The sequence below is a fragment of the Acanthochromis polyacanthus genome, chromosome 14 (assembly GCF_021347895.1).
Source record: "Acanthochromis polyacanthus isolate Apoly-LR-REF ecotype Palm Island chromosome 14, KAUST_Apoly_ChrSc, whole genome shotgun sequence".
Taxonomy (NCBI): domain Eukaryota; kingdom Metazoa; phylum Chordata; class Actinopteri; family Pomacentridae; genus Acanthochromis; species Acanthochromis polyacanthus.
The window spans coordinates 12,441,673-12,466,231 of NC_067126.1; the positions used below are offsets into that span (position 1 = coordinate 12,441,673).

Below are 24,559 nucleotides of genomic sequence, written 5' to 3' on the forward strand. Positions count from 1 at the left end.
AACTTACTGTTTTGCAAATGTCGAGGATGATTCAAGAAATGTACTAAACCAACTGAGAAAAACTGTAATACTCATGTGTCTGTGTAGATTTTCAGTCATTCCAGATTGTCATCCTAAGAGCATCTTTACAGTTTTTCTCAGTTGCTTTGGTACCTTTCTCGAATCATTCTTGACATTTGCAAAACAGTAAGTACATTTCCCAAATCAATTCTTACAAAAGTATTTACCAAAGCATTTGCAACTAGTGAAATCAATTATCAAGAAATGGAAGGAATGTGGCACTTGTGTGAATCTGCCTAGATCAGGCCGCCCTCGTAAACTGAGTGACCGTGCAAGTAGGAGACTAGTCAGAGAAGCCACCAAGATCCCTACAACTACTCTGAAGGAGTTACAAGCTTCAGCTGCTGAGATGGGAGAGACTGTGCATGTAGCAACTGCTGCCCGGGTTCTTCACCGGTCAAAGCTTTATGGGAGAGTGGCCACTGTTGAAGAAAAGTCATATTAGATCTCGACTAGAGTTTGCCAAAAAGCATGTGGAAGACTCCTTGGTCAAGTGGAAGAAGATTCTTTGGTCTGATGAGACCAAAATGGAGCTTTTTGGCCATCAGACAAGACGTCATGTTTGGCGGAAACCAAACACTGCACATCACCAAAAACACACCATCCCCACTGTGAAGCATGGTGGTGGCAGCATCATGCTGTGGGGATGTTTCTCAGCAACTGGACCTGGAAGGCTTGTAAAGATAGAGGACAGAATAAATGCTGCAAAATACACTGAAATCCTGGGGGACAATCTTTTTCAGTCTGCAAGAGAACTACTTCTTGGGAGAAGATTTATTTTCCAGCAAGACAATGATCCAAAACATACTGCAAAAGCTACACAGGAATGGTTAAAAAGAACCAGTTAAATGTTCTGGAGTGGCCGAGTCAAAGCCCAGACCTCAATCCTATAGAGAATTTGGGGCTGGACTTGAAAAGGGCTGTTCATGCCCGATACCCACGCAACCTGACAGAGCTTGAGCAGTTTTGCAAAGAAGAATGGAGCAAAATTTCAGTGGGCAGATGTGCAAGACTGATTGAGACCTGTCCACACAGAGTCACTGCTGTGATTGCAGCCAAAGGTGCATCTACTAAATACTGACTTGAAGGGGGTGAATAATTATGCAAACAATTATTTTCATTTATATAATTTTCTTTCATTAACATTACTTTATAGAAATCTGTTTTCATGTTGACATTAAAGAGTTTTTTCCAATAAATTTTTTTGTAAAAAAAGCTAAATTTTATTGACCATGATTGATTTATGAAAGCAATAAAAGTGTAAAACATCAAAGGGGTGAATACTTATGATAGGCACTGTATCTGTAAAAATACCTATTGGATATTTTTTTCTTTACACTATTGGCCTGTTTTTCTAAGGATAAAAGCACACAAATATCTTTTTTGGTCATGATTTTGCTAATTATTATCTGCAATTTGATTCTTTTTCATTAAAGGGAAAATCTCGAGGGAAAAAAGTTAGATCCCTAATACGCACAATGCTTCTTTCAAATATTGTCAGATGTTTGAACAAATCTCAAGAAAAAAATGAAACTCTGTAAAATCCATTCCTTTTCTGTACACTGCTTTATCCTCTGTAAAGTAATAATATATTTTTTCGGTGATTTTTAACTTTTTTTCTCTAGTTTAAAAAAAAAGCAAGAAAAATATGTAAGAAAATCGTGTATGGCAGCTGCCAGCAGGGGGCACTGCTCAGGATACCGTCAGGGGAAGTGACAAAGATTGTAGTGTCATATCAAGAGAAAATATGCTCTATTCATATGGTTCTACTAGTCCAGTTAAAGTGTGTGAAGGAATTTACTATATGTGAATATATAGTTTGTTGCCTAAATAAGTTAATAAAATGAATAACTAAAGTAACAGGGTATTATAATAGCTTTAAAGTTGATTTTTGTTTCACGGCGTCTTGAAGCGAAGCCGGAAGTAGGAAGGAGTTACCTCTCTTGTTTCAGCGCGACACTTCCCGGTGTGGCTCCTGCTCGCTTCAGCCCGACAGCCGCTGTCGTCCAGCACCGAAGAGCGTTTAGGGTTGCAGTTATGTCGGCAGCTGCTCCGGGGGCCAGCAAGGCGGCCCACAGCGAAGTGGGGCCGAAGAAGAAGAAGGGCCCCGGGGCCCTGGCTACGGCCTACCTGGTCATCTATAACGTAGTTATGACAGCGGGGTATGTAGCGTGTCTCCTCGTGCTAGCGCTGCTGTGCTGCTGGAGCGTGTTTGTGTGTTTGTGTGGGAGCAAAACTGAAATGAAGGAGGATATTATTCAGTTCTAATCTGCTAGTTTGATGCAGTTATCAGTGTGAACGCAGCTGAGATGCCGTGCAGTGGAATAACTTTGAATCTCGGCACCCAGTGGCTTTACAGAGATTAGATGAGCAACAGACAAACCACCTGGCGTCCACATGAACTGCATACAATGCACTAATATTAGACAGATGGTTCATTGTCTGCACGTTTGTGCCACCAAGTGCTCGTCTTCATCGTGCATTGTCATGTGGTTTTGCAGGGCAATGACTATAATTGGGTTTTTATTTGTTTGCACAAAGTAAAATTACACCAATAGAACGTGATACCATAATTTGAAGGCAATTTGCAGCGCTTGAACGCATCATCTAATGCATTTTAGTGAATTTTTGCACCAATTTGTCACTTCATCATCAGTTGCAATGTAGTTTATTTATGTCAAGACAAGCACAAAATACAGGAACCGGGTGATAATTCAAAATATTGTGGAATATATCTGGAAATAATTGTTAGCCACAGTAGATTAAGTTGTTGTATGAGCTAAGTATTCATGTTTAAAAAAGGCTCAAATGCTTTCAAAATCTGTGCCTATGTTTTTAGACGTAGACTTTGATTGAACTGTAATTTAATCTAAAAAATGCTCAAAAATTTGTTGAAGACTGAATTTATACATTAAATTTAAACCAGCTGTTAATTATAATAAAGTAAATGGTAAATATGATCTGTAGTTCCCCACATGCAACTGCATTTATTTGTGTGGTTATGATCATGAGCTGAATTTTTCCCTTTAACCAATTAAGTGAAAATAGCAATAATAAAAATTATTGGATTAATTGCTTTCAAAACTGACCTCTGCCGGTGAGAGTTTGGGCATTTTGAGAGTGCATTTGTTTTGAAGAAGAGGCATTTTCCTCTCTAAAAGCTCATGTTTGGATAAAACCATACCTGATGGCTTTTTAATTATATTGCATTCTGCTTTCTGAGTAATTACAATCCGATGTGCATTATTTAGCAATCTCAGACGAGCAGTTATCTTGAGCTGTGAACTATGAAATCTCTCAGCACCTCTTTTATTGCTCTGATTGTGAGACTGTTGCACAATTGAAATGTGGGCGTTGTTTACTCGCCGTTCCAACCAGTTAGGTTCGCTCGGTATTGATGGGATATACAGTGGTTGCTTTGTACTGAGCACAAATTAGAGTGTCGAACACGCACACTTCTGTAAATGCTGCCTTAGCTGAAGAGCAGAGCTGCTTAGTTTCTGGCCAACTGGTTCTGATCTTGATTTTCATCACTGCTGCAGTGTGAGCTCGAGGCCAAATAGATAGAAGTCAAACCAGAGTGTGAACTGAAAATCTTTAGAAACAGCTCATACTTGCAGCTGACCTTTGACCTCTGTTTTGAGAAAGACATTACATCATTCTAATAATTTTTCAACATGTGGCAATCCTCAGTCTGTTACAAAAGGTTCGTCTGGTTAAATATGATCTTTACACCCAATTTTATTATTTTTCAGCAAAATAATGAGAATAGTTTCTACCAGATGATTGGCAGCGGCTAATAATTCACTGTATTGATTACACTTGACCAATATTAGTTTATTAAATGTTTGCCTCCATTTGTATTTGTCAAAATATGCAAAATGAAGTTGCCTTGCAAACCATAATTATAGCAACAAATGTGTGAAAGGCTGCTTTTACTGCATTTTATACCTGGACTTCTTTTGTCTTAATATATGTTTAATGTGATATATCGATTGTTTCTTTAAAATCTATATTTGAAATGATTAAATTTGAAGTGATGTTTACTTCTGTTTATTTATTTGTTTATTTTCTTTCCTTTTTCTGTCAGCCTTTGAATATTTCAATTACAGCTCTTTAAAATTGAGTTCATCCTCAACCTTTATTTTAACTTGTGGAGCATCGAGCATGGAGGCCTCATTTGCTAAGTAGCCAAGTAAGAAAATTAAAAAAACATAGGTGCATACATAAGAAACTTGAATAGCAATATCATTACAAATTACTAAACAGCAAAGTTAAAAAGATAGTACAACAATACTTAGAGTATTTAAGATTTAAAAACAGATAAATCAACTAAAACATGAACAACTGGAAGTCAAATAAGATGAAATTAAAGTGCTCAGTTGCCCTTTGGATGAACATTAGGCAAGCTGTCGATTGTACTGCAGGTTATTTCAGGTTTTTCCAGGTTGTAGGTCTACAGGGAGTTAAACTGGATTTTCCAAGCTCAGTAAAAGGGCGTACAAAATCAGTAAGGGCCTTAAACATAAATTAGGACTAGTATGTGTCCTACCTTACAGAGGGAGGCATCACAACTTTAACATATAGCTCACAAGACCAGTAGTACATTAATGCAGAGTGATATACAGTATTCTGGGGCTTAAGATCAACATTCATGCATGTATAAAATGTCATTATAATCTATCCAAAAGTAGTTTTTCTACAATGCAGCAGAAAACCTGATTTATTTTTGTTAAAGAGATCAATTTTTTCCACATGCGTTTCTTCTTAAATTTTTAGGTAAACTCTTTTCTATGTGGAGTGTCAGAGATGTGTGTCAGTTTTGCATCATAATTCCCCTATAGCTCAATATTAAAGCTGGCAGAAAGAAGTTTTAGGCTCATTTTGTCATCATCGAATCGTGGCCTGAAACTATCTGACACGCTGGACCTCCGTCCACAAAAACCTCAAGTCACAGATTTCTGTTTCCTGTTGGTAGTTTTTAAAATAATTCCACTGTGATTTTGTATATTTTTCTGCTCTCCAGGTGGCTGGTGATAGCTGTGGGTCTGGTCCGAGCGTACTTGGCCAGAGGAAGCTACCATGGGCTGTACTACTCCATAGAGAAGCCTTTGAAGTTCTTTCAGACTGGAGCTATTCTGGAGGTGAGAGAAACACTCAATAATGGCAAAGAGAGAGACAGAGAAAACTCACAGTACCCATTTTTTTATTCACAGGTATTAGGGATGCAGCAATTAGTTATATTTTTATCAATCCAATATGCTGCAAGAGCAAAAAAAAACTATCGAACTAATAGAGTTTGTCTTTGTTATCTGTATGGCGTTCGGTATGTCCTCTGTAAAATATCAGCACGATAACCCAACATGCCTCACTGCACTGTGCTAATGGCACCGAGCCAAAAATACTCAGGCTTTTACCATCACTTTTTATAGGATTTTAAGATCCTGAAAATATATTTTGATGGACACTGCAGATAAACAAAACTCTGTGATGTTTTTCTGAATGAGAATTGCAAAACTCGGTGAAAGGGCGTAATTTTGTTTTCTTCACACATGTTCAGTGCAGAAGTTGAGCAGCAGGAAGTGTTAAGTGATTCTGTCCAGACAAACTGCAGCTCAGGGATCCGAGACTCAATTTTAATGTCAGTATATTCAATTTGTCAAGTAATGTGTGCTCAGTTACAGCTCAGTGATGCATTATGTAGAGATTCTGAGACAGATTTTGTATTCCAGAGCTGTGCAGTTCAAAGAAGTAGACAATATTACTGGAAAAATAGTGACAGTTAATTGGATTTTGCAGCATTAATCCAAATGTAGAATAGTTTCTGGGTATACAGGTAAAAAAATAAATTTAAGAGGCAACGGAACTTTGCTTTATGAGTTACAATAAACTATTCCAGAGCCATATTGATTATTTTTCTCTTGTCTCTTCCTTTCACAGATACTGCACTGTGCTGTCGGTGAGTTTCCTTCAGGCTCCACCTTTACCTCCACTCCTTTCTGTCGAGCACAGATTGCTTCAGGGACAGGATCAGAAATCATTTTGCTATTTATTTGAGTGACAGTGAAACTGTTAAAGCACTTTAAATTGTCAAAATAGTCCGTTTATACATCTGTGGTTATTAGATTCAAAATAGCTTCACTTCAGGTACAGTTTTAAGTGAAGCTGTTTGAGCTGGAATTGATTAATTTTACATTTAAGTACAGATGGGTGACAGTTTAAAGGAAAAACCTGGAATTGTGGAGTCTGTGCTGTGCAGGAAGGTTCGCTGAATGTTTAAATGATGATCTGAATGTTGTGAGTCATATGATTTTGCCTTTACTGTCACCAGATCTCACCCTAAACAAACACCTGCGCAAGCTTCCTGCACATTAAAGTCGAATTACACTCCCCACATATGCAGCCATTGAGGTCGGCGTTATGTAAATTTCTATATCTGAGAGACAGTCACTTGGTGTATAATATAAACAGCATTTGTTGGACTATTTCATGTACTTCAGACAGCAATCTTATCAAATCCCTACACATCTTCTGGGAGAATGGTGTTTATCCCTGTAATATAGTTCTGCAAACCTGAAGATTTTATGCATTTGAACTCCTGCAGGGGTTCACATTTATTACATTTTGCAAATACTTGCCTTTGGGTTACCATAGTCTCATATTGAAATTTATCTTAATCTGCCACTTTGATTCCAATGTAGCTGAAGAAACCAAATAGCAGTTGTAAAATAAGATGACAAATTAAAGGAAAAAATAATTAAAGTGTCTTATCAAGGTTGGCATTAATTCTTCAAATCCCTGGAGCTCCACTGGAAGGATGAACATGATTCTTCCAAAAGATATTCCTTCATTTGGTATTTTGATGATGATGGAGAGTGTTGCCTAAAGGCCAGTTCATGCTTTCCATGTCCTTAAGGGTTGTGTTATGTAAAGTTCATCCAAGTCCACAAGGATCCGCATGAAGATTTTCTGTCATCCATGTTTTTATAATTTATTATAAAGGAGTTGTAATTTAAGCTGTTGCTGCCAGTCTTTGGATGAACAAGTGAATATACAGCAGGAAGTCTTCACCTCAGGGATAATCACTGATGTGGTGTACAAGCTGCTGTTTTCTTGTGTGTTTTTCGGTGTAAAGTATGATTCAAAATGCAACTGGTTGTTGGCAGACCGGCATGTCACCTTGTAGTATGAAGAGTCTGCCTTATCGACGTGCACACATGGGCTCTGAAAGCATTTCGTGGCCATATATAGATGCTCACTTGAGATATGGGGACTGTTTTTCACCAATCATGCGTTCGCTTTATTAATGGGAGTGTTTTAATCATAGAAGAGACAGCGCCCATCAGGATAGAATTGTTTCATTACTAGATAAAGTGATCATTTAGAAGAACTCTGTCATCCATCTGTTTATATTATTTTATTATGTGTGGGAGAAAAGTCAAGTTCAAACCTTATCATATTGTTCTGTATATAGGCATAACAGCTTCCTATTGATGACACTAAAGCATCTCCTCAGAACGACCTTTTTTCAGTCCCTTCAAACAGAAACTCCAGAACCTAAAAGAACCGGTAATGTTCTTACAACTATCTTAAAAGTATTAGTAGTAGCAGTCAACTGTGTTTGCAGAGTATCTGAACTCATTGTGACAAATCAGTGGTTAATATCTCAAATAGTGATTCTGACTGCTAACGCTATGATTACAACTTGCAACTCTTGTGGGTGTAGCATAGATGTAAATATGTGCAGTCAAACAAAGGCTTTTTATATTTCAAGTGTTTGTCAAAGAGACAAAGCCCAGAAGCTGCTGGCTCTCGTGGTGTTAACGCGATGAGGAGCAAGCAGCTCTCGTCTGGCTGCCTCGCTACGTTGCACAGTCCATTGTCTTCATTATCTGGGATTTCTAGCTAAAGCTTGCTGACCTTTCCCCACTGTAAACAGGCTTCCTGCAGCTGCTGTCTGCTCAGAGTACACACACTAAAACACAGTAGAATACACACACTGAGCTCGAGGTTCCTTCTACTGGCTGGGGAAAACACTACATCGTTATTCGTCTGGATCTGTCTGAGAGCTATTTGCTGTAAACACCCTGTATACTGTGTTGACTAACTTAGCATTTATTACCTCCGCCAAGGATGTTATATGACACCCGGCGTTTGTGTGTGTGTCTGTCTGTCTGTTAGCAAGATAACTCAAAAACGCCTGGGCAGATTCAGATGAAATTTTGAGGGGATGTAGACTATGGTAAGAGGAAGAGCTGATTTAATTTTGGTGGCAATCCAGAAAGGATTCTGGTTTCTGGATCACGTTGAATTTTTTAGTATGTGGTCCAAAATATGACAAAAACATCATAGGTTAGTATGTCGTCCAACAAATTGGAGCAAGGTGTCCAGATAGCTCAACTGCTTAAGAAGGTGATTCGTAAACAGAACTGTGTCAGAGACGCAGGTTTGATTCCAGCTCATGATCCTTTACTGCATGGGTTTCCTGTTTTCCTTTCTATCCTTGGCAGAGGTCTGCACTCTCTGAGTGCTTTTCTAGTTGTTATAGCAAAATTTGGCTGTGAATATGAATTTGGGCTCAGCAACCCAGTTATGGGGATGCATCGATCTAATTTTCTCCTCAACACCACTGCTGATATAAAACTTTCATTCTTGGAATTAAATGAGGGCCTTGGGGTTTGCTGTACTTTCTTGTGTCTACTCACTTCTCGTAAAGCTTTAAATGTTTTTGTGCATTTTTCCAATTTAGAAAATACTGGAAAATAGTAAAGAAACAATTCAAATGTGCTTCAACTAGTCATAAATGTCAGGGTCTGAGACCTCAAAATGAATATTCGGGTACCACTGTAACGATCGGATATTCGGGTCCAGCCCTACTGTTTTGCAAATTCTGTCACTCAGGTAAGGTGGATTTGTTGGATGAAGACAGTGCTAGCAAATATATTTTGGACTGTAGCAGGTGTAGTAACTTACAGTCAGGCAGGACACCCACTGATGTTACCATAGTGTGGATTTTATAACATTATGCGAAAGGTTATGCAAAGTAGGAATCCAGTGCATCCCCATGCCATGATATCTGGCCCGCCCAATAAAAATCCTGAGACAAACATGAAGAAAAAGTGCTTAATGGGTATAACTCCATGATCTGGTCCTACATAGTTTAATAGTTACTTTCTGACATTTCCATTACACAGACTTCTGGATATCTTTAAGTGGTTCAGATGTGAAGATTTAATTCTAGCTTCTCAGGTTCCTCACATTTGAGAAGCTTGAACCAAAGATGTTCTGCGTTTTAGCTTAATATACACTTTTCAAGACCAGTTGGACTCTATTTCCAGCAACTAATCAACCATTATGGCAATCTTCAGTTGAATTAAATTGAATTTTGTATATATAGTGCCAATTCACAACATGTCATCTCATGGTATTTCACATAGTCCTACAATGTGAAATGCACTGTACAAATCTTCAACAGAGAAACCCACAAAGCCAAAGTTTCCTGTGGATTGAATTGAGACTCTAAGGACTGGATTGGATTCAGAACATATAAGGACTGGTTGAATTGTTAGAGTATAAAAATCTGTTAAATAATATTAAATAAGACTTCTGATAAAAGCAACTTTCTAGTCTGTAGGTTCTTGAAAATATCCTTGAAATGTATTGAAACTATATATGAACAAACATTCAGACACGTGTTCAGTGTCTTGCATCTTTATATTTTCAGTGTTTGTGTTTGATTCCAGGAATCGTACCGTCCTCGGTGGTACTGACTGGATTCCAGGTCATGTCACGGGTCTTCCTCACCTGGGCCGTCACACACAGCATCAGGGAGGTACGCTGAGTTAGTTTTCACTTTCTACACACCCTAAAATATACATCAATCTTACACAGTCTTTCTAATGGACAGACATGTAAATATGTATTCATGTTCAGGAGTTAATGTACCGTTTGCCCTGTTTATAGATTGGAGAGCAATAACAGTGTAAGTAACAGTGGACAGTCTTGCTGAAGGGTTGCAGGAATGAATCTGCTCAGTTTTATTCCTGCACATAATCTGAATTTAACTTGTTTTATTTCCTCTGTGTGTTTGTTGGATGAAACTCACATTTTTTTCTCAAGCATTCTCCTGTCTCGTGCATTGTAGATTTTGAGCTGCTAATTAGCGTTCTTTTCTTTATAACATCTTATTTGTATTGTTTTGATCTAATATCTGAGGCTCGTGACCATCGGCCTGCAGTGTGAGCATTTGAAACAAACAGCATGTGATGAAATGTTGGGACTATTTTATGGCTGGGTAGCTATGACAGCATGATGCAAGCCTGACTGGTCCTCCATCCGCCTCCCATCATGCTTTGTGCTTGTTTTTGCAGGTTCAGAGTGAAGACAGTGTGCTGCTGTTTGTCACAGCCTGGACCATCACAGAGATCATCCGCTACTCTTTCTACACCTTCAGTCTGCTCAATCACCTGCCATACCTCATCAAATGGGCAAGGTAGGAATACCGACCTCAGAGTGGTATCGGAATACAAGATCTCCATACTTAAAGTGTTCATATTATGCATTTCCTTTAGTGTGTTTTGCAGCTTTTCTCGCAATATACACACGTGGACAAAATTGTTGGTACCCCTCAGTTAAAGAAGGAAAAACCCACAATTCTCACTGAAATCACTTGAAACTCACAAAAGTAACAATAAATAAAAATTTATTGAAAATTAAATAATCAAAAGCAGCCATTACTTTTGAATTGTTGATTAACATAATTATTTAAAAAAACAAACTAATGAAACAGGCCTGGACAAAAATGATGGTACCTCTATAAAAGATTGAAAACTATTTGACCAGAGTGACATGATTAACTCAGGTGTGTCATTTAATTGACATCACAGGTGTTTCCAAACTCATAATCAGTCAGTCTGCCTATTTAAAGGGAGACAAGTAGTCACCCTGCTGTTTGGTGAAAAGGTGTGTACCACACTGAACATGGACAACAGAAAGCGAAGGAGAGAATTGTCCCAGGACATCCGAAAAAAAATGATAGACAAACATCTTAAAGGTAAAGGCTATAAGACCATCTCTAAACAGCTTGAAGTTCCTGTGACAACAGTGGCTCATATTATTCAGAAGTTCAAGACCCACGGGACAGTAGCCAACCTCCCTGGACGTGGCCGCAAGAGGAAAATTGATGACAAATTGAAGAGACGGATCGTTGGAATTGTATCCAAAGAGCCCAGAGCAACCTCCAAAGAAATTAAAGGTGAACTCCAAGGCCAAGGTACATCAGTGTCAGATCGCACCATTCGTCGTTGTTTGAGCCAAAGTGGACTTCATGGGAGACGACCAAGGAGGACACCACTGCTGAAAAAAACTCATAAAAAAGCGAGAGTGGAATTTGCAAAAATGCATGTTGACAAGCCACAAAGCTTCTGGGAGAATGTCCTTTGGACAGATGAGACCAAACTGGAGCTTTTTGGTAAGGCACATCAACTCTATGTTCATAGACTCAAAAACCAAGCATATGAAGAAAAGAACACTGTCCCTACGGTGAAACATGGAGGAGGCTCAGTAATGTTTTGGGGCTGCTTTGCTGCATCTGGCACAGGGTGTCTTGAAAGTGTGCAAGGTACCATGAAATCTGAAGACTATCAAGGCATTCTGGAGAGAAATGTGCTGCCTAGTGTCAGAAAGCTTGGTCTCAGTCGCAGGTCATGGGTCTTCCAACAGGACAACGATCCAAAACACACAGCCAAAAACACCCAAGAATGGCTGAGAGAAAAGCGTTGGACTATTCTAAAGTGGCCTTCTATGAGCCCAGATCGGAATCCCATTGAACATATGTGGAAGGAGCTGAAACATGCCATTTGGAGAAGACACCCATCAAACCTGAGACAACTGGAGCTGTTTGCTCATGAGGAGTGGGCCAAAATACCTGTTGACAGCTGCAGAACGCTCACTGACAAATACAGAAATCGTTTAATCTCTGATCAATTTTAGATGATTGATTACTTTTTTACGTGACACAGCTATTTTTGTTTATGCTCTGTTCTTTATATTAAGTCATTAGTTTGTTGCCAGAAATTAATTTACTTGATTGTAGAAGTCACTTTTAAAATAAACATACCAAACATTCAGTGGCTCCAGACACTCCCATGTGAGCATTTGCATTGTTTTCCATTCATATTTCAAATTAAATAAACTTCTGCCATGTTTCTATGCTATTGTTTGAAATGTTGATTGTAAAAAAAAGCAACAAAACAAAAAAAACAAGAAATGTAAAGACTTTATTTTATACTCTTAACTTTGTATTTTTTTTTCCTTTTTACCATTTTTGCCACATAAAATAGTAAGCAAGTTAATATGGTTAAAGCACTGGGTGATGAAAGACGACGGAAATTCTGAAAAGTATTATTCCTCATTTCCTATTGGAACATTAAAATGTGTATTTTCATGGCTTTTCACAGAACAAAAAGAAATCACACATTACTTACTTCTTGTTTACTAGTAGTTGTCAAGTGTCTTTCACCGTCACAGTTTTTCACTGTGAAATGTCTTTAATGCATGGCTTCCCACACTTGAAAAGGAAGGACTGGTCTTTGCAACAGGATTCCACTCTTTTCACTTTTATTTAATTCCATGAAATGATGGCAGTAGTGATACAGCAGTGAGGTACAGCCATGGCCATAAGTTTGGACACAAGTACCATGACGCTTGTGAATCTTAGAAAATACCACAAAATTGTCACTTACAATATACTTATGTTCTGTAACAGACATCAAAACAGACATAAGTCATGCTGTGTCCAAACTTATGACCATGACTATATATTGTAAGTGACAATTTTGTGGTATTTTCTAAGATTCACAAGCGTCATGGTACTTGTGTCCAAACTTATGGCCATGGCTGTAGGTGAAAAACCTTAAACACAAAAATGAGCAAATAAACACCTTAAGTAAATATACCATCAGGTTTTAAGTAAACAAATTGAGTTCTACATTTTAGGTCATTTAAATCAACCAATTTCACCTGAATTAATTTTTACATGCACTTGACATAAATTACACTGCCATTTTCTAACATAATTTACGCAGGCATTGAGCACTTCACCAGCATTTACAAAAAGGCATTCAAAACAACCCTCCTGAATGAAAATTCCATGTGAGAGACACATGCTTACCAGTGGCCTCTTTTGGTCTCAGTCCTTTTCCCTTGCGTTTAGTTAATGCTTTCTTTGCCACCGTGCTGTTGCTGTTGCTCCGTCTGCCAGCCAGAACGACTGGTCTGGCGTTTATGTTGCTTGGCTTCGACGTGTGCAGCCGATTTCCTCAAATTGAGCCCACCTATTGAGGCGCGGCACAGAGTGACACGTCGGCTCCGCAGTCGGCTGCAGTGCGTCCACACACACCTCGAGGCAGATCGCCGCAACAGTAGTAAATTGCTCAATTAATTACTTTATTACTTTATGCAAAACATAGTTTGTTATTATGCTGTTTTTGTCACCTTGTTTAAATCCTTAAACAGCTGTTGTAGATATAATGATTATGAAAAGATTAAATTAGATGATAAGTGTGACACTTTAGATAAAAAGCACCACTGTCGGTGAATAATTTCTCCTTAAAGACTCCAAATGTTGATTTCAAAGACAGAACCATCAGATCTGCAGAAAATCTTGTGCAATCGCCACAAAAAATTGTCATCTCTCTATCTGCCTAATAGGATTTTTCTGCATCTCCAACCACGGCAACAGTTGTTAAGTGGATCCCTCCCCGCGGCCTTTGTTGCTAGGTAGCAAATGAGACCACTGCTATATTGGTATTTGACTTTCAGTTTGCACCCTGAGAGACAGAAAAATTGGTCGTGCATCTGTGGAAAACGCAGCGAGGGATCTGAAGAGACAGTCGTTGTGTTTGGAGTGCTGGTTAAAGACATGACAGATGTTTTTTTTCTGTCTTTCATGTTGAAGAAAAGGAGTTCAGAATCAGATTTTTATGTGAGCTTTCGCCTGTTTCCCCTCGATTGTTCAGTGATTAAGAATTTAACAGTGTCAAGATTCTTCCTTTATATTTCACATTTCCTTGTCAAGCAGCAGATTCTGTCATCTAATAAATTCAGAATTTCATGCAGTAATGTACATCATGGTGAATATTTCAAAGATTTAGTGCCATGATTGGAACCTTTTCACTATTTTGTTTTGCTTGAATCATTGCCTGTGTGAGCACATTCTCAGACTCTGTTTTCCTCTTTGTGGAGATAAAACTGTTTCTGGTGTTGCTGCCGCTGGCAAAAGACATTTTTATTCTCCTCTGCTCTGTATGCGTTTTTAGCCAACCCAAACTATGGATGAAGTGGCTTTTTTATAGACCTCTTGTTTCCATTGCCTCCGTAGCTTTGTCCACCCACTTTAAAAAAAAAACAAAAAAACCCTATCTGCGCTGATCCTTTTTCTAAAAATATATCCTATATCATGCATATTTCCCCTCAATGTTTTGCTGTTTATACATGCCATACACACCTCCTCTCCCTCTTTGCAGAGACAGTGAATAATAAAGTGATTTACAATTTCCTTTACAAACCTCTATGCTGCAGGTACACCTTCTTCATCGTGCTCTATCCCATGGGAGTGACTGGAGAACTGCTGACTATCTATGCAGCGCTGCCATATGTGCAGAAGACGGGCTTGTATTCCGTCACTCTACCGAACAAGTACAACTTCTCCTTCGACTACTACACATTCCTCATCCTCGTCATGATCTCCTACATTCCCCGTAAGTTGATGGTCAGATTTGAGTGTTTGTGTCCATTAAATTTTTTTTTTTGAAATTCTGTTTTTATTCCATAAAAAATTAGCAGATACACAGTAACTTACAAACTGTTTTTTAATTTTGCGAACAAACAGACATACGGAACAAGCACATAACAAGAGGAAAAAAATAAAACACACTCATACACACCGGAAAAAGAAAAAACAAAACAAAACAAAAAAGAAAAAGCACGACAACATAGAATGTGGCCATTTAATATAGATGTACCCACAAACAAAGTGACCTTGCGCTGAGTACAGATGTGTGTTATGCATGTGTACTTTATGTGCAGATGCCAAGTCACGTGACCTAAATATGTAGCGGGCGGCGTGAATTGACGGGACTCAGTAACACCCCCACAATTTAATCAATAGTTCTTTGTATTATTCCTGGTGGATAAGCCCCAATAAAGTCTGCAGTATTGGATTGGTAGTAGGATCGCAATCATGTGATCGTCAGCACGAAGCTGACATAGCATTCAGTCTTGGTGACACCGTGCCGCTGTCTCGCAATGATCTGGAAATCTTTAACAAATCCATGGATCCAGACTATTGGCCGCATAACTACCAAAATCTAATCAGCTGGTCCTTTTGTCATTTCTGACCTTCCCTGAAAATCTCCAAATCCATTAGTCCCTTTTTGAATAATGTTGTGCACAGACAGATTCACAGAAGGACAAACATACGCCAATTGTCACCCAACTCCACTGTGTTCTTTAGCCGAGTAACTATGTGGCAGAGAACCAAGGGTGTCGTAGTAGAACCTATGTCATTTAAAGTCTGATCTATATGGGCTGATGAACTCAATCCAACCATTCCAACATTTGTCAAACATATATGTTTTACGTCTCGGAGCAAATGTTATTTTCTCCATTATAAAAATATCGTGCACCACATTGTACCAGTTTCAATCCAACAATCGAAGGTGGGTCCTGACACAGGCATTTTTTTTGGTAGTGGTAGAATTCTAGACAAGTATGTCTTAGGGTAACCGATAAGTTGTGGTGGCATCTTACAAAGTACAAGACCTGAAAATGAAGAGCAATCTTCATCTTTAAAACCTTCTCCATTCTATCTCTGATCATCTTCCAGAAGCTGTGAATCCTAGGGCACCCCCTATTTGTGTGTCCGTTTTGTAGTGACAGTAAACACACATCAACAAAACTGTACTTTGAGTAAGAATTTGCTTATATCTGAAATATACCGAAGAGCATTTAGTAAAGATGTCTTGAGGGATGATGTAGGCATTTTGATCTGTACTGGCAAAAACTTATTTTGTTCACATCTGTTGTCACACAGAAATACAAAAAAATCAGTCGTCATTTATTGACGACTGATTTTTTTGAGGTTGGGATGCTATCCCGGCTTATTTTAACACTCATTCGTTGGCCTGATCTCAGTAAACGTCTGTCGCGGTGTTCCTTTACTAGCTTAAGTCACATAATGCTCTCTGCTTTCCAGTACGGGAGTGCCAGTCTCCTGTGGTATACCGTGTTAAACAGTACGACTCAAATAAATGCTGCAGCTAATATGCATTACTTGAAGAGTGTATTATCTCTAAAAATGGTATCAGGTATCGGTAAATAATGACGAATCGGATCGGGAGCATTTGGGAAATTGAATCTAGAGGACATGTTTTGTAATTCTGACTTCCAAATCTTGCAGTTATGATTTAATGTGTTTCTTTTCTTCATTAGTCTGACAACATCTGAATATAATGGCTTCATTAGCTTGTTGTGTAATGAGAGTCTTACAATACAGTAGTAAGAGGGATGTTTTCATTTCACCCCAAAACAGCGCTGAACTGTATGTCGTCATGTTAGTAGATAGGTGTACAGATTCGACAAGCAGCATGTTTTTTTTGTAGTTATTTAATCATTAGCAAGATCAATTTGTATTTATAGTTATGGAATGCATCTATGTGCACAATAACAAGGATACTGCTGAAAATACCCTGCTGTATCCGCCAGCATGCTAATGTTACTCACCCTTTCTGAGCCATGTCTGAAGATCTCTCATTATTACAATATCTTTGTATTCTATATTACACATTAAATATTTGCAGGGACTTTTTTATGTTGATCCAGTCTCTCTCTTTTTGTCATAATTCCTCTGGAGAGCAATTAATTTTTTCATGTAACTGAAATATTTAGAGTTCTCACGAAAAGGCCTTTGCCTAACTTTGCTTCAAAAATGCACTACCATTCAAAAGTTTGGGGTCACCCAGACAGTTTCATGTTTTTTAATGAAAACTCACACTTTTATTCATGTGCTAACATGATTGCACAAGGATTTTCCCATCATCAATTAGTCTTTCACAACAATTAGCTAACACAATATACCATTACACAGGAGTGATGGCTGCTGGAAATGTTCCTCTGTACCCCTATGTAGATATTCCATTAAAAGTCAGCCATTTCCACCTAGAATAGTCATTTACCACATTAACAATGTCTAGTTTGGATTTCTAAATCATTTAATGTTATCTTCACTGGAAAAAAAAAAGTTTTCTTTCAAAAATATGGACATTTCGAAGTGACCCCAAACCTTTGAATGTTAGTGTGCGTGTCTCTGCTTTTACAAAGTTTGTTCTTCGGGATTCTCTGATCAGATTTTTTATTTTTTTGGTTTAATCACCGAAACGACATTAGTTGATACTGATACAGATCACCAATCATTTGGTTCATTTTAAGCCTTTTTAAAATCCTGTATCATTATTTATTTGTTGAAAAATTCTTCATAATAATAATGTATTAAGTTTTAAAATGCAATATCTTTTCTTGACACTGTAACGGTGAGATCTTAGCTAAATGTGTTGTTTAACTGCACTGCATTGATTATTCTCCTTATCTTCCTGTGGGTGTTCAGTCTTTCCTCAGCTTTACTTCCACATGATCCGACAGAGGAAGAAGGTGTTGGGCCACATAGAAGACTACAGCAAAGTGGAGTGATCCCAGCAGGGTTTGGAAAAGATCCAAGCGAGAGAGAAGAAACCAAAACATCCAACAAATGGGGAACAAAAATCAACGTCTGCTAAATGAAACACACACAAAGCCCAACCAGTTTTCAAGCTGCCAGAGCTGACCTGGCAGACAATCCAATCATTAAACAACTTTTACTCTTTATTACAGCCCTCGTGTAGGTTGTAGGTTGCTCACCAATCACGAACGAACTGGCGTCATGTTTTTTTGTTTTATTTTTTATTTATGAACAAACTGCAGGTATTTTTAGTTTAGTTTGCAGCTGTAAACAAACTGTATTTTGACTCGGGTACAGTTGAGCTGCTGTTTGAGCAGGTTGAGCAAAAAACTTGAAGTGATTGATACACTGGTAGAACCAATGACCTCCTTTTAAATGACACTATGGAGAAGAATAGAATAGATTCCTCACCTCCCTGTGACTTGTCTTTTGGTCTCTTTATAGGAAGCAAGTAGAAAGAATAATGTGAAGTCTAGTACTGGAAGTAGGTTTGTAGACATCTACAGTGTGTTTGTCAGTGCAAACTGTGGTTCAGATTCTTGTTTTCTTTTTTTTTAATTCAGAGATTTGGTTACATTCCTCATTTAGTTCAATAAACCTTTCTCATTCCACGCCTGCATGCTTGGTTTTCTATCCTTTATCTTGTTTGTTTGGTGTTTGCTTCGCTGTGGTTGTGATATCTGTCTCAGTTGCTTTTTTTTAAAGAATTTCCACTGATTATATTTACTCCTTAGAAGCTTCAATTTCTTGACTTTCCCCCAGTGGTGATTGAGTTGTGTCTTTTGATTTCCTCACTGTTTGATGTTCAGGTACACATTAACAGTAATAGCGAGACAAGTCGTGTTTTTCTTTTAGTATCCCTTTTCTCTTAACATGACTGCATTTTCTTACTTTAATCTATCGAAAGTAACTAATTTTTAGCATTTTTAGCTCCACTGAAGTGATAATTTAACCATCTCGATTAAAAACATGCACACTTTTACTTCTTCACATCTCTAATTAACGAAAGAAACAGCGTGTCATTTAAATGGGATGTTACAAAAGCATTTATTACAAAAGAACAACATAAGTTGTGGGACACTTTAGCAAAAAAAAGAACAGATAGCACAACATGTAGTAGCAACAGTGTTTTCAGATGAAATAAGCTTTGATATGTAACCAACAAAAACTGCATTGTAGCCCAAATACGTGTCGAATGTTTGAGGACTTTTATTTTGAAAAATAGAAAGTGAAATCATTTGTTTGATGCATAACATGGTTTATCTAGAAGTGTGTGAGCTGAAATACTATTCCCAAGTGATGTGCATCTGTCATGTAGGATTAGTAGGGTTTTTTGGGGCCATTTTACATTTATACATTTTGGAGTTCTAATCCTGAATGCTTGATATTGTGTTAGAATGAGCTGCAGCTGCTCCTTTATTGAACATTTTTAGTTGATGCTTGCTGCAACACCACCCTTCTGCATACATTTTTACATCACTGGAGTTCAGCAAAAATAAGATTTGCAGCTGAAGTTGTCTTTTAAATGGTCTTTTCACCCAATATAATGTTGTTTCTCACACCTCTATCTACCTGCAAAGATGTATTAATATTTGGAAAAATTTTAAAATATTCAGTCTCATTTCTTCGATTTTTTTCCTCCAAACCCGTAAATGGGACGTGAAGTGAATTCCAGCAATAGCCTCTTTGCTCTAATGTGACCACCGCTGAAGTAACTTGCAGGTTTTGCTGCAATTTAGACCCTTTAATGTTTTCCAAGCCCCACTGCTACTGTTGTGGTCTTTAAAATGTGACCTCAGAAGCAGAACCTCCTTTAGCTTGTATCTTTTAAACTCAGTATCATCGATAACACACAAATAACAAATTGCGTTGTTGAAGTCCTGCTTGCTGCCACGATCATAACACGCCTTTATTCTCGCAAAATGAGCACCAAGTGGCCAATTCCAGACCTCTGTGCTCCTCTTTCTCCCCTTTTTCCTCATAAATGGTTGAGCATGATCCGGGATTCTTGTTGGAAATGTGTTGCAGGAGCACAAGTGCACCTCATTAGAAAACTGCATGAAAGAGGAGATCTGGATATCTGGAATGACGATCTGTGTTATAACCTAAGTTAACAAACAAAAAAAAGTGCACAAGCATGGTATATGTTACTCCAGAACTGGTTCCAGTGAGTAAAGTTTTGATACAATTGTTTTGCATGGGGCCAGCAGACTTTGTACAGGTATGAATAATGAATATATATTTACAATAAACTATAATATGGGAAGCAAATTTGCTTTTTTTCATATATTTACTGGCATGCACTGGTGCACAAATACAGTTCATGGAAGACTGATGAATCCTGTGAATTATAACACCTTCCTGATAATTCTGGGGGAGCAATGTCTAATTTTTATGCATGCCTTAATGTACTAGTGAGTCATTCGGTGGTGTACTATGTAGGTGGGAATGCTGTCAGCTGTACAGTTTAACAGCACTGGAAGGCTTCACCAGCCAAATATGACTCCAGATATCTGAAAGGCCATTAGTCGCACTGCTTCAGGCTTTAATGAAAATGAATTTGATGCATGTAGCAGGTCAGGCTTTGCACTTCACAGATGTCTGAGTTCTGAGATTTCATCCAGGCCTTTGATGTAAAACAGCTTTAAGTCCAGAGTGCAAATGCTTGAGGTGCATTCAAGACATTCAAGAACGTCTGGCAATGTACAGCACTGTCACTCTCGTTTATGGCATTTATGACATGCAGTCCTAAATAGACTATCAGTCAAAAGTTTGAACACACATTGAATGAAAAAGTGTATCTAAACGTTTGACTGGTAATGCATGTTCTGTACTTCAAGCACAAAACTAATTATTTTGAAGGGAATATATACATATATATATATATATGGACCTTGATGAAGTGATGCAGAGCATCGCTAGAAGTGAGAGAGTTGTCATTGGTGCAGACGTCAATGGACATGTTGGTGCAGGAAACAGAGATGATGAGGAGGTCATGGGCAGGTTTGGTATCCAGGAGAGGAATGCAGAAGGACAGATGGTGGTTGACTTTGCAAAAAGGATGGAAATGGCTATAGTGAATACTTTCTTCCAGAAGAGGCAGGAACATAGGGTGACCTATAAGAGTGGAGGGAGGAGCACACAGGTAGACTACATCTTGTGTAGATGGTGTAATCTGAAGGAGACCAGTGACTGCGAAGTAGTGGTAGGTGAGAGTGTAGCCAGATAGCATAGGATGGTGGTGTGTAGGATGACCCTGGTGGTGAAGAAGATGAAGAGGGCAAAGGCAGAGCAGAGGACCAAATGGTGGAAGCTGAAAAAGGAAGAGTGTTGTAATGACTTTCAGGAAAGAGTTGAGACACGCTTTGGATGGCCAGGAGGTGCTTCCAGATGACTGGACAACTACAGCAAATGTGATCAGGGAGACGGGTCGGAGAGTACTTGGTGTGTCATCTGGAAGGAAAGGAGATAAGGAGACTTGGTGGTGGAATGAGGAGGTGCAGGAGTGGATCCAGAGAAAGAGGTTAGCTAAGAAGAAGTGGGACACTGAGAGGACTGAAGAGAGCAGACAGGAGTACAGGGAGATGCAGCGTAAGGTGAAAGTAGAGGTGGCAAAGGCCAAACAAGGGGCTTACGGTGACTTGTATGCTCGGTTGGACAGTAAGGAGGGAGAGACTGATCTCTACAGGTTGGCAAGGCAGAGAGACAGAGATGGGAAGGACGTGCAGCAGGTTAGGGTGATAAAGGATAAGGATGGAAGTGTTGACAGGTGCCAATAGTGTGATGGGAAGATGGGAAGAGTTGATGAATGAAGAAAATGAGAGAGAACAAAGAGTAGAAGAGGTGACTGTTGTGGACCAGGAAGTAGCAAAGATTAGTAAGGATGAAGTGAGGAGGGCATTGAAGAGGTAGCTTGGAAAATCCAAACTGAATCTCCATGTAATCTCCTATCTCCATGTTCGGAGATACAGGAGAGTCAGTTTGGTATTGGGCAAATTGAATCGCGTTTCTCTCCCGGGACAGTTTGGTACGACCAATCATAGCACGGGAGGCAGGAGTTAATGCTGTGTCATCTTCAGCACCTGGATTCAGCGCTGGAAGAGGAGGAGGGGGGCCAAAGCGAATCTTTTTGTGGTCTCTTGGCGTTTTGGATGGCGTTAGTCGTTGCCTCTTTTCACTTGACGTTTCCGACGATGAGGAGGCAGTGGATGGCTCGTTACTTTCGGTTTCTTGCCATTGTTTGTACAGAGGAAAATCCCGTTCCAAACGTGTGAGTAAATTTAAGCAACTTTTACACATACGCACCGACTTGGTTTGGCTCCGATTTAAAGTTATTCCTAACACCGCTAATCGTCCGGAAGGAGTCTTTTGTTGCGTAGACTTTTCAAAAATAAGTGTTGTACTTGAGAGTACCCCATGTATTCGCAGATTTTTGTGACAAAAACGGCAGTAATCATTCACCGCAACGCTTTGTCGGCTGCTTGCCATTGTTTGGACTACATGGACTAACAAGGTCGATTTGTTTGTGCGTCACATCCGTGTTACGCTGATTGGTTCTTTCTCGTTCAAGCTGCATTCGTTAGCCCCTCCTTTTTGAAATCGTCTCCTGTCATCACAATGCCAGACTGCCTTTATTTGTATTTATATTAATACATAAATAAAATCAGTCTGGATTTTCCAGGCAATTGAAGAGGATGAAGAGTGGAAAGGCACTTGGTCCTGAAGATATACCTGTGGAGGTATGGAAGTGTCTTGGAGAGGTACAGTGCCTTGTGAAAGTATTCGGCCCCCTTGAACTTTTCAACCTTTCGCCACATTTCAGGCTTCAAACATAAAGATATAAAATTGTAATTTTTTGTCAAGAATCAACAACAATTGGGACACAATCGTGAAGTGGAATGAAATTTATTGGATATTTTAAACTTTTTTAACAAATAAAAAACTGAAAAGTGGAGTGTGCAATATTATTCGGCCCCTTTACTTTCAGTGCAGCAAACTCACTCCAGAAGTTCAGTGAGGATTTCTGAATGATCCAATGTTGTCCTAAATGACTGATGATGATAAATAGAATCCACCTGTGTGTAATCAAGTCTCCGTATAAATGCACCTGCTCTGTGATAGTCTCAGGGTTCTGTTTAAAGTGCAGAGAGCATCATGAAGACCAAGGAAAAAAACTTCTATATATGTAACTCTGATAGAAATAAAATTTTTGTGCTTTAAAATGATTGGGGAAGGACAGTTCTATATATTTGAGCTCTGAGGAAAAACTGATTTCTAATGAGCATACAAAATCTAACTAGAGAGTCGCAATAGCTTGACTTTTACTGAAGCTCAAATATGCTGGAACCTACAGTTCCAGCTCCAGTTTGTAAAAGACTTTCTGTAGAAGAAAAAAAAAGGTATTTCTGATTTTAAAAAAAGAATATATACGAGTGTTTTAACAGAATGCAGAGCTGAACCGGCCATCTGGCTGATCAGTACTTTCTGGTGGGCCGACATGCCTTGTGGGCCTTTTTTTCACTTATTTATCAAGCTGTAGGGTGAGCAGTGGTCTCTCAGGACCTGGAAATAAACATGTTTGGACGCCAGCTTTAGTGTGACTTAACAGTTTATGCAATGCTCCTTTTATATCTGCAAGACGCTGATCATCCAATCAGCCATTTCTCTCTCACATTTACAGGATGCCCTCACTTGATTTATTAAGGAATCATGCAAGAAGCTCACAGTTGTCATTTTGATATTATGAGTTTATAATTTATTCAACATTAATCATCTGATCAATAACTTATCATGTGTATTTCCCCTCTCTCTCTCTCTCTCTCTCTCTCTCTCTACCTATCTATCTCGCAGGATAACATTGGTTGTTTTTAAGTTCACTCCAATACAGATTACAGGATCACAATTCCACTTTTTTAAAAGGTATATGTCATGTTTTCGGGCTGCTCAGTGGGGTAGTGGTTAGCACTTTCGTCTTGTAGCAAGAAGATTCCTGGTTCGAATCCCGGGGTGGGCCTGGGATCTTTCTGCATGGAGTTTGCATGTTCTCCCTGTGCATGCGTGGGTTTTCTCCGGGCACTCCGGGTTCCTCCCACGTCCAAAAATATGCTGAGGTTAATTGAGTACTCTAAATTGCCCGTAGGTGTGAATGCGAGTGTGTAGCCCTGCGACAGACTGGAGACCTGTCCTGGGTGTCCCCTGCCTTCGCCCGAGTCAGCTGGGATAGGCTCCAGCACCCCCCGCGACCCTAATGAGGATAAAGCGGTGTATAGAGGATGGATGGATGTCATGTTTTCTCCTCTCTTTATCTTCTTTCAGTCACCTTTTCTCATTACACAGTTGGTGTACATATGAAAGGGAGTCCAAAAAAATTGAATGTGATAGAATGTTTTGGGCTGGTCAGGGAGGTTTTTTCCCCCCAATCCAGCCCTAACAAGCAGAATTTGCATGTAAATCTGTTTTATTAAAGTCTTTTAGCAGCTGTTTGCAACAGTAAAGGCTACATCCAGCTATTTGAATTGATATACAGCCATTGTGAATATGATCACAAATAAATGATAAAAGAGTTTTGTCTCAAGTCTAAAATATGCTATATGGGACGTAGGGCTAAAATACAAAACACAGTGGACAAGTTACAAAAGCAAAAGCCAAGTTTTAATTACTGAAGGTGATTAAAAACCAGAAAAGCCTAAAAAAAATTCCAAAAACCATAGGCGACAGACAAAGATT

At 38.9% G+C, this 24,559-nt stretch overlaps 1 protein-coding gene across 1 annotated transcript; it reads left to right on the top strand.

The window, feature by feature from the left end:
- The first annotated feature begins 2,003 nt into the window (after window positions 1-2,003).
- Window positions 2,004-18,444, top strand: hacd2 (3-hydroxyacyl-CoA dehydratase 2). Its single transcript, XM_022219725.2, has 7 exons — window positions 2,004-2,222; window positions 5,087-5,204; window positions 6,001-6,019; window positions 9,804-9,892; window positions 10,431-10,552; window positions 14,641-14,819; window positions 17,723-18,444. The coding sequence occupies exons 1-7, from the start codon at window positions 2,098-2,100 to the stop codon at window positions 17,803-17,805; spliced, it is 735 nt and encodes a 244-aa protein (XP_022075417.2). The 5' UTR covers window positions 2,004-2,097; the 3' UTR covers window positions 17,806-18,444.
- The last annotated feature ends 6,115 nt before the right edge of the window (window positions 18,445-24,559 follow it).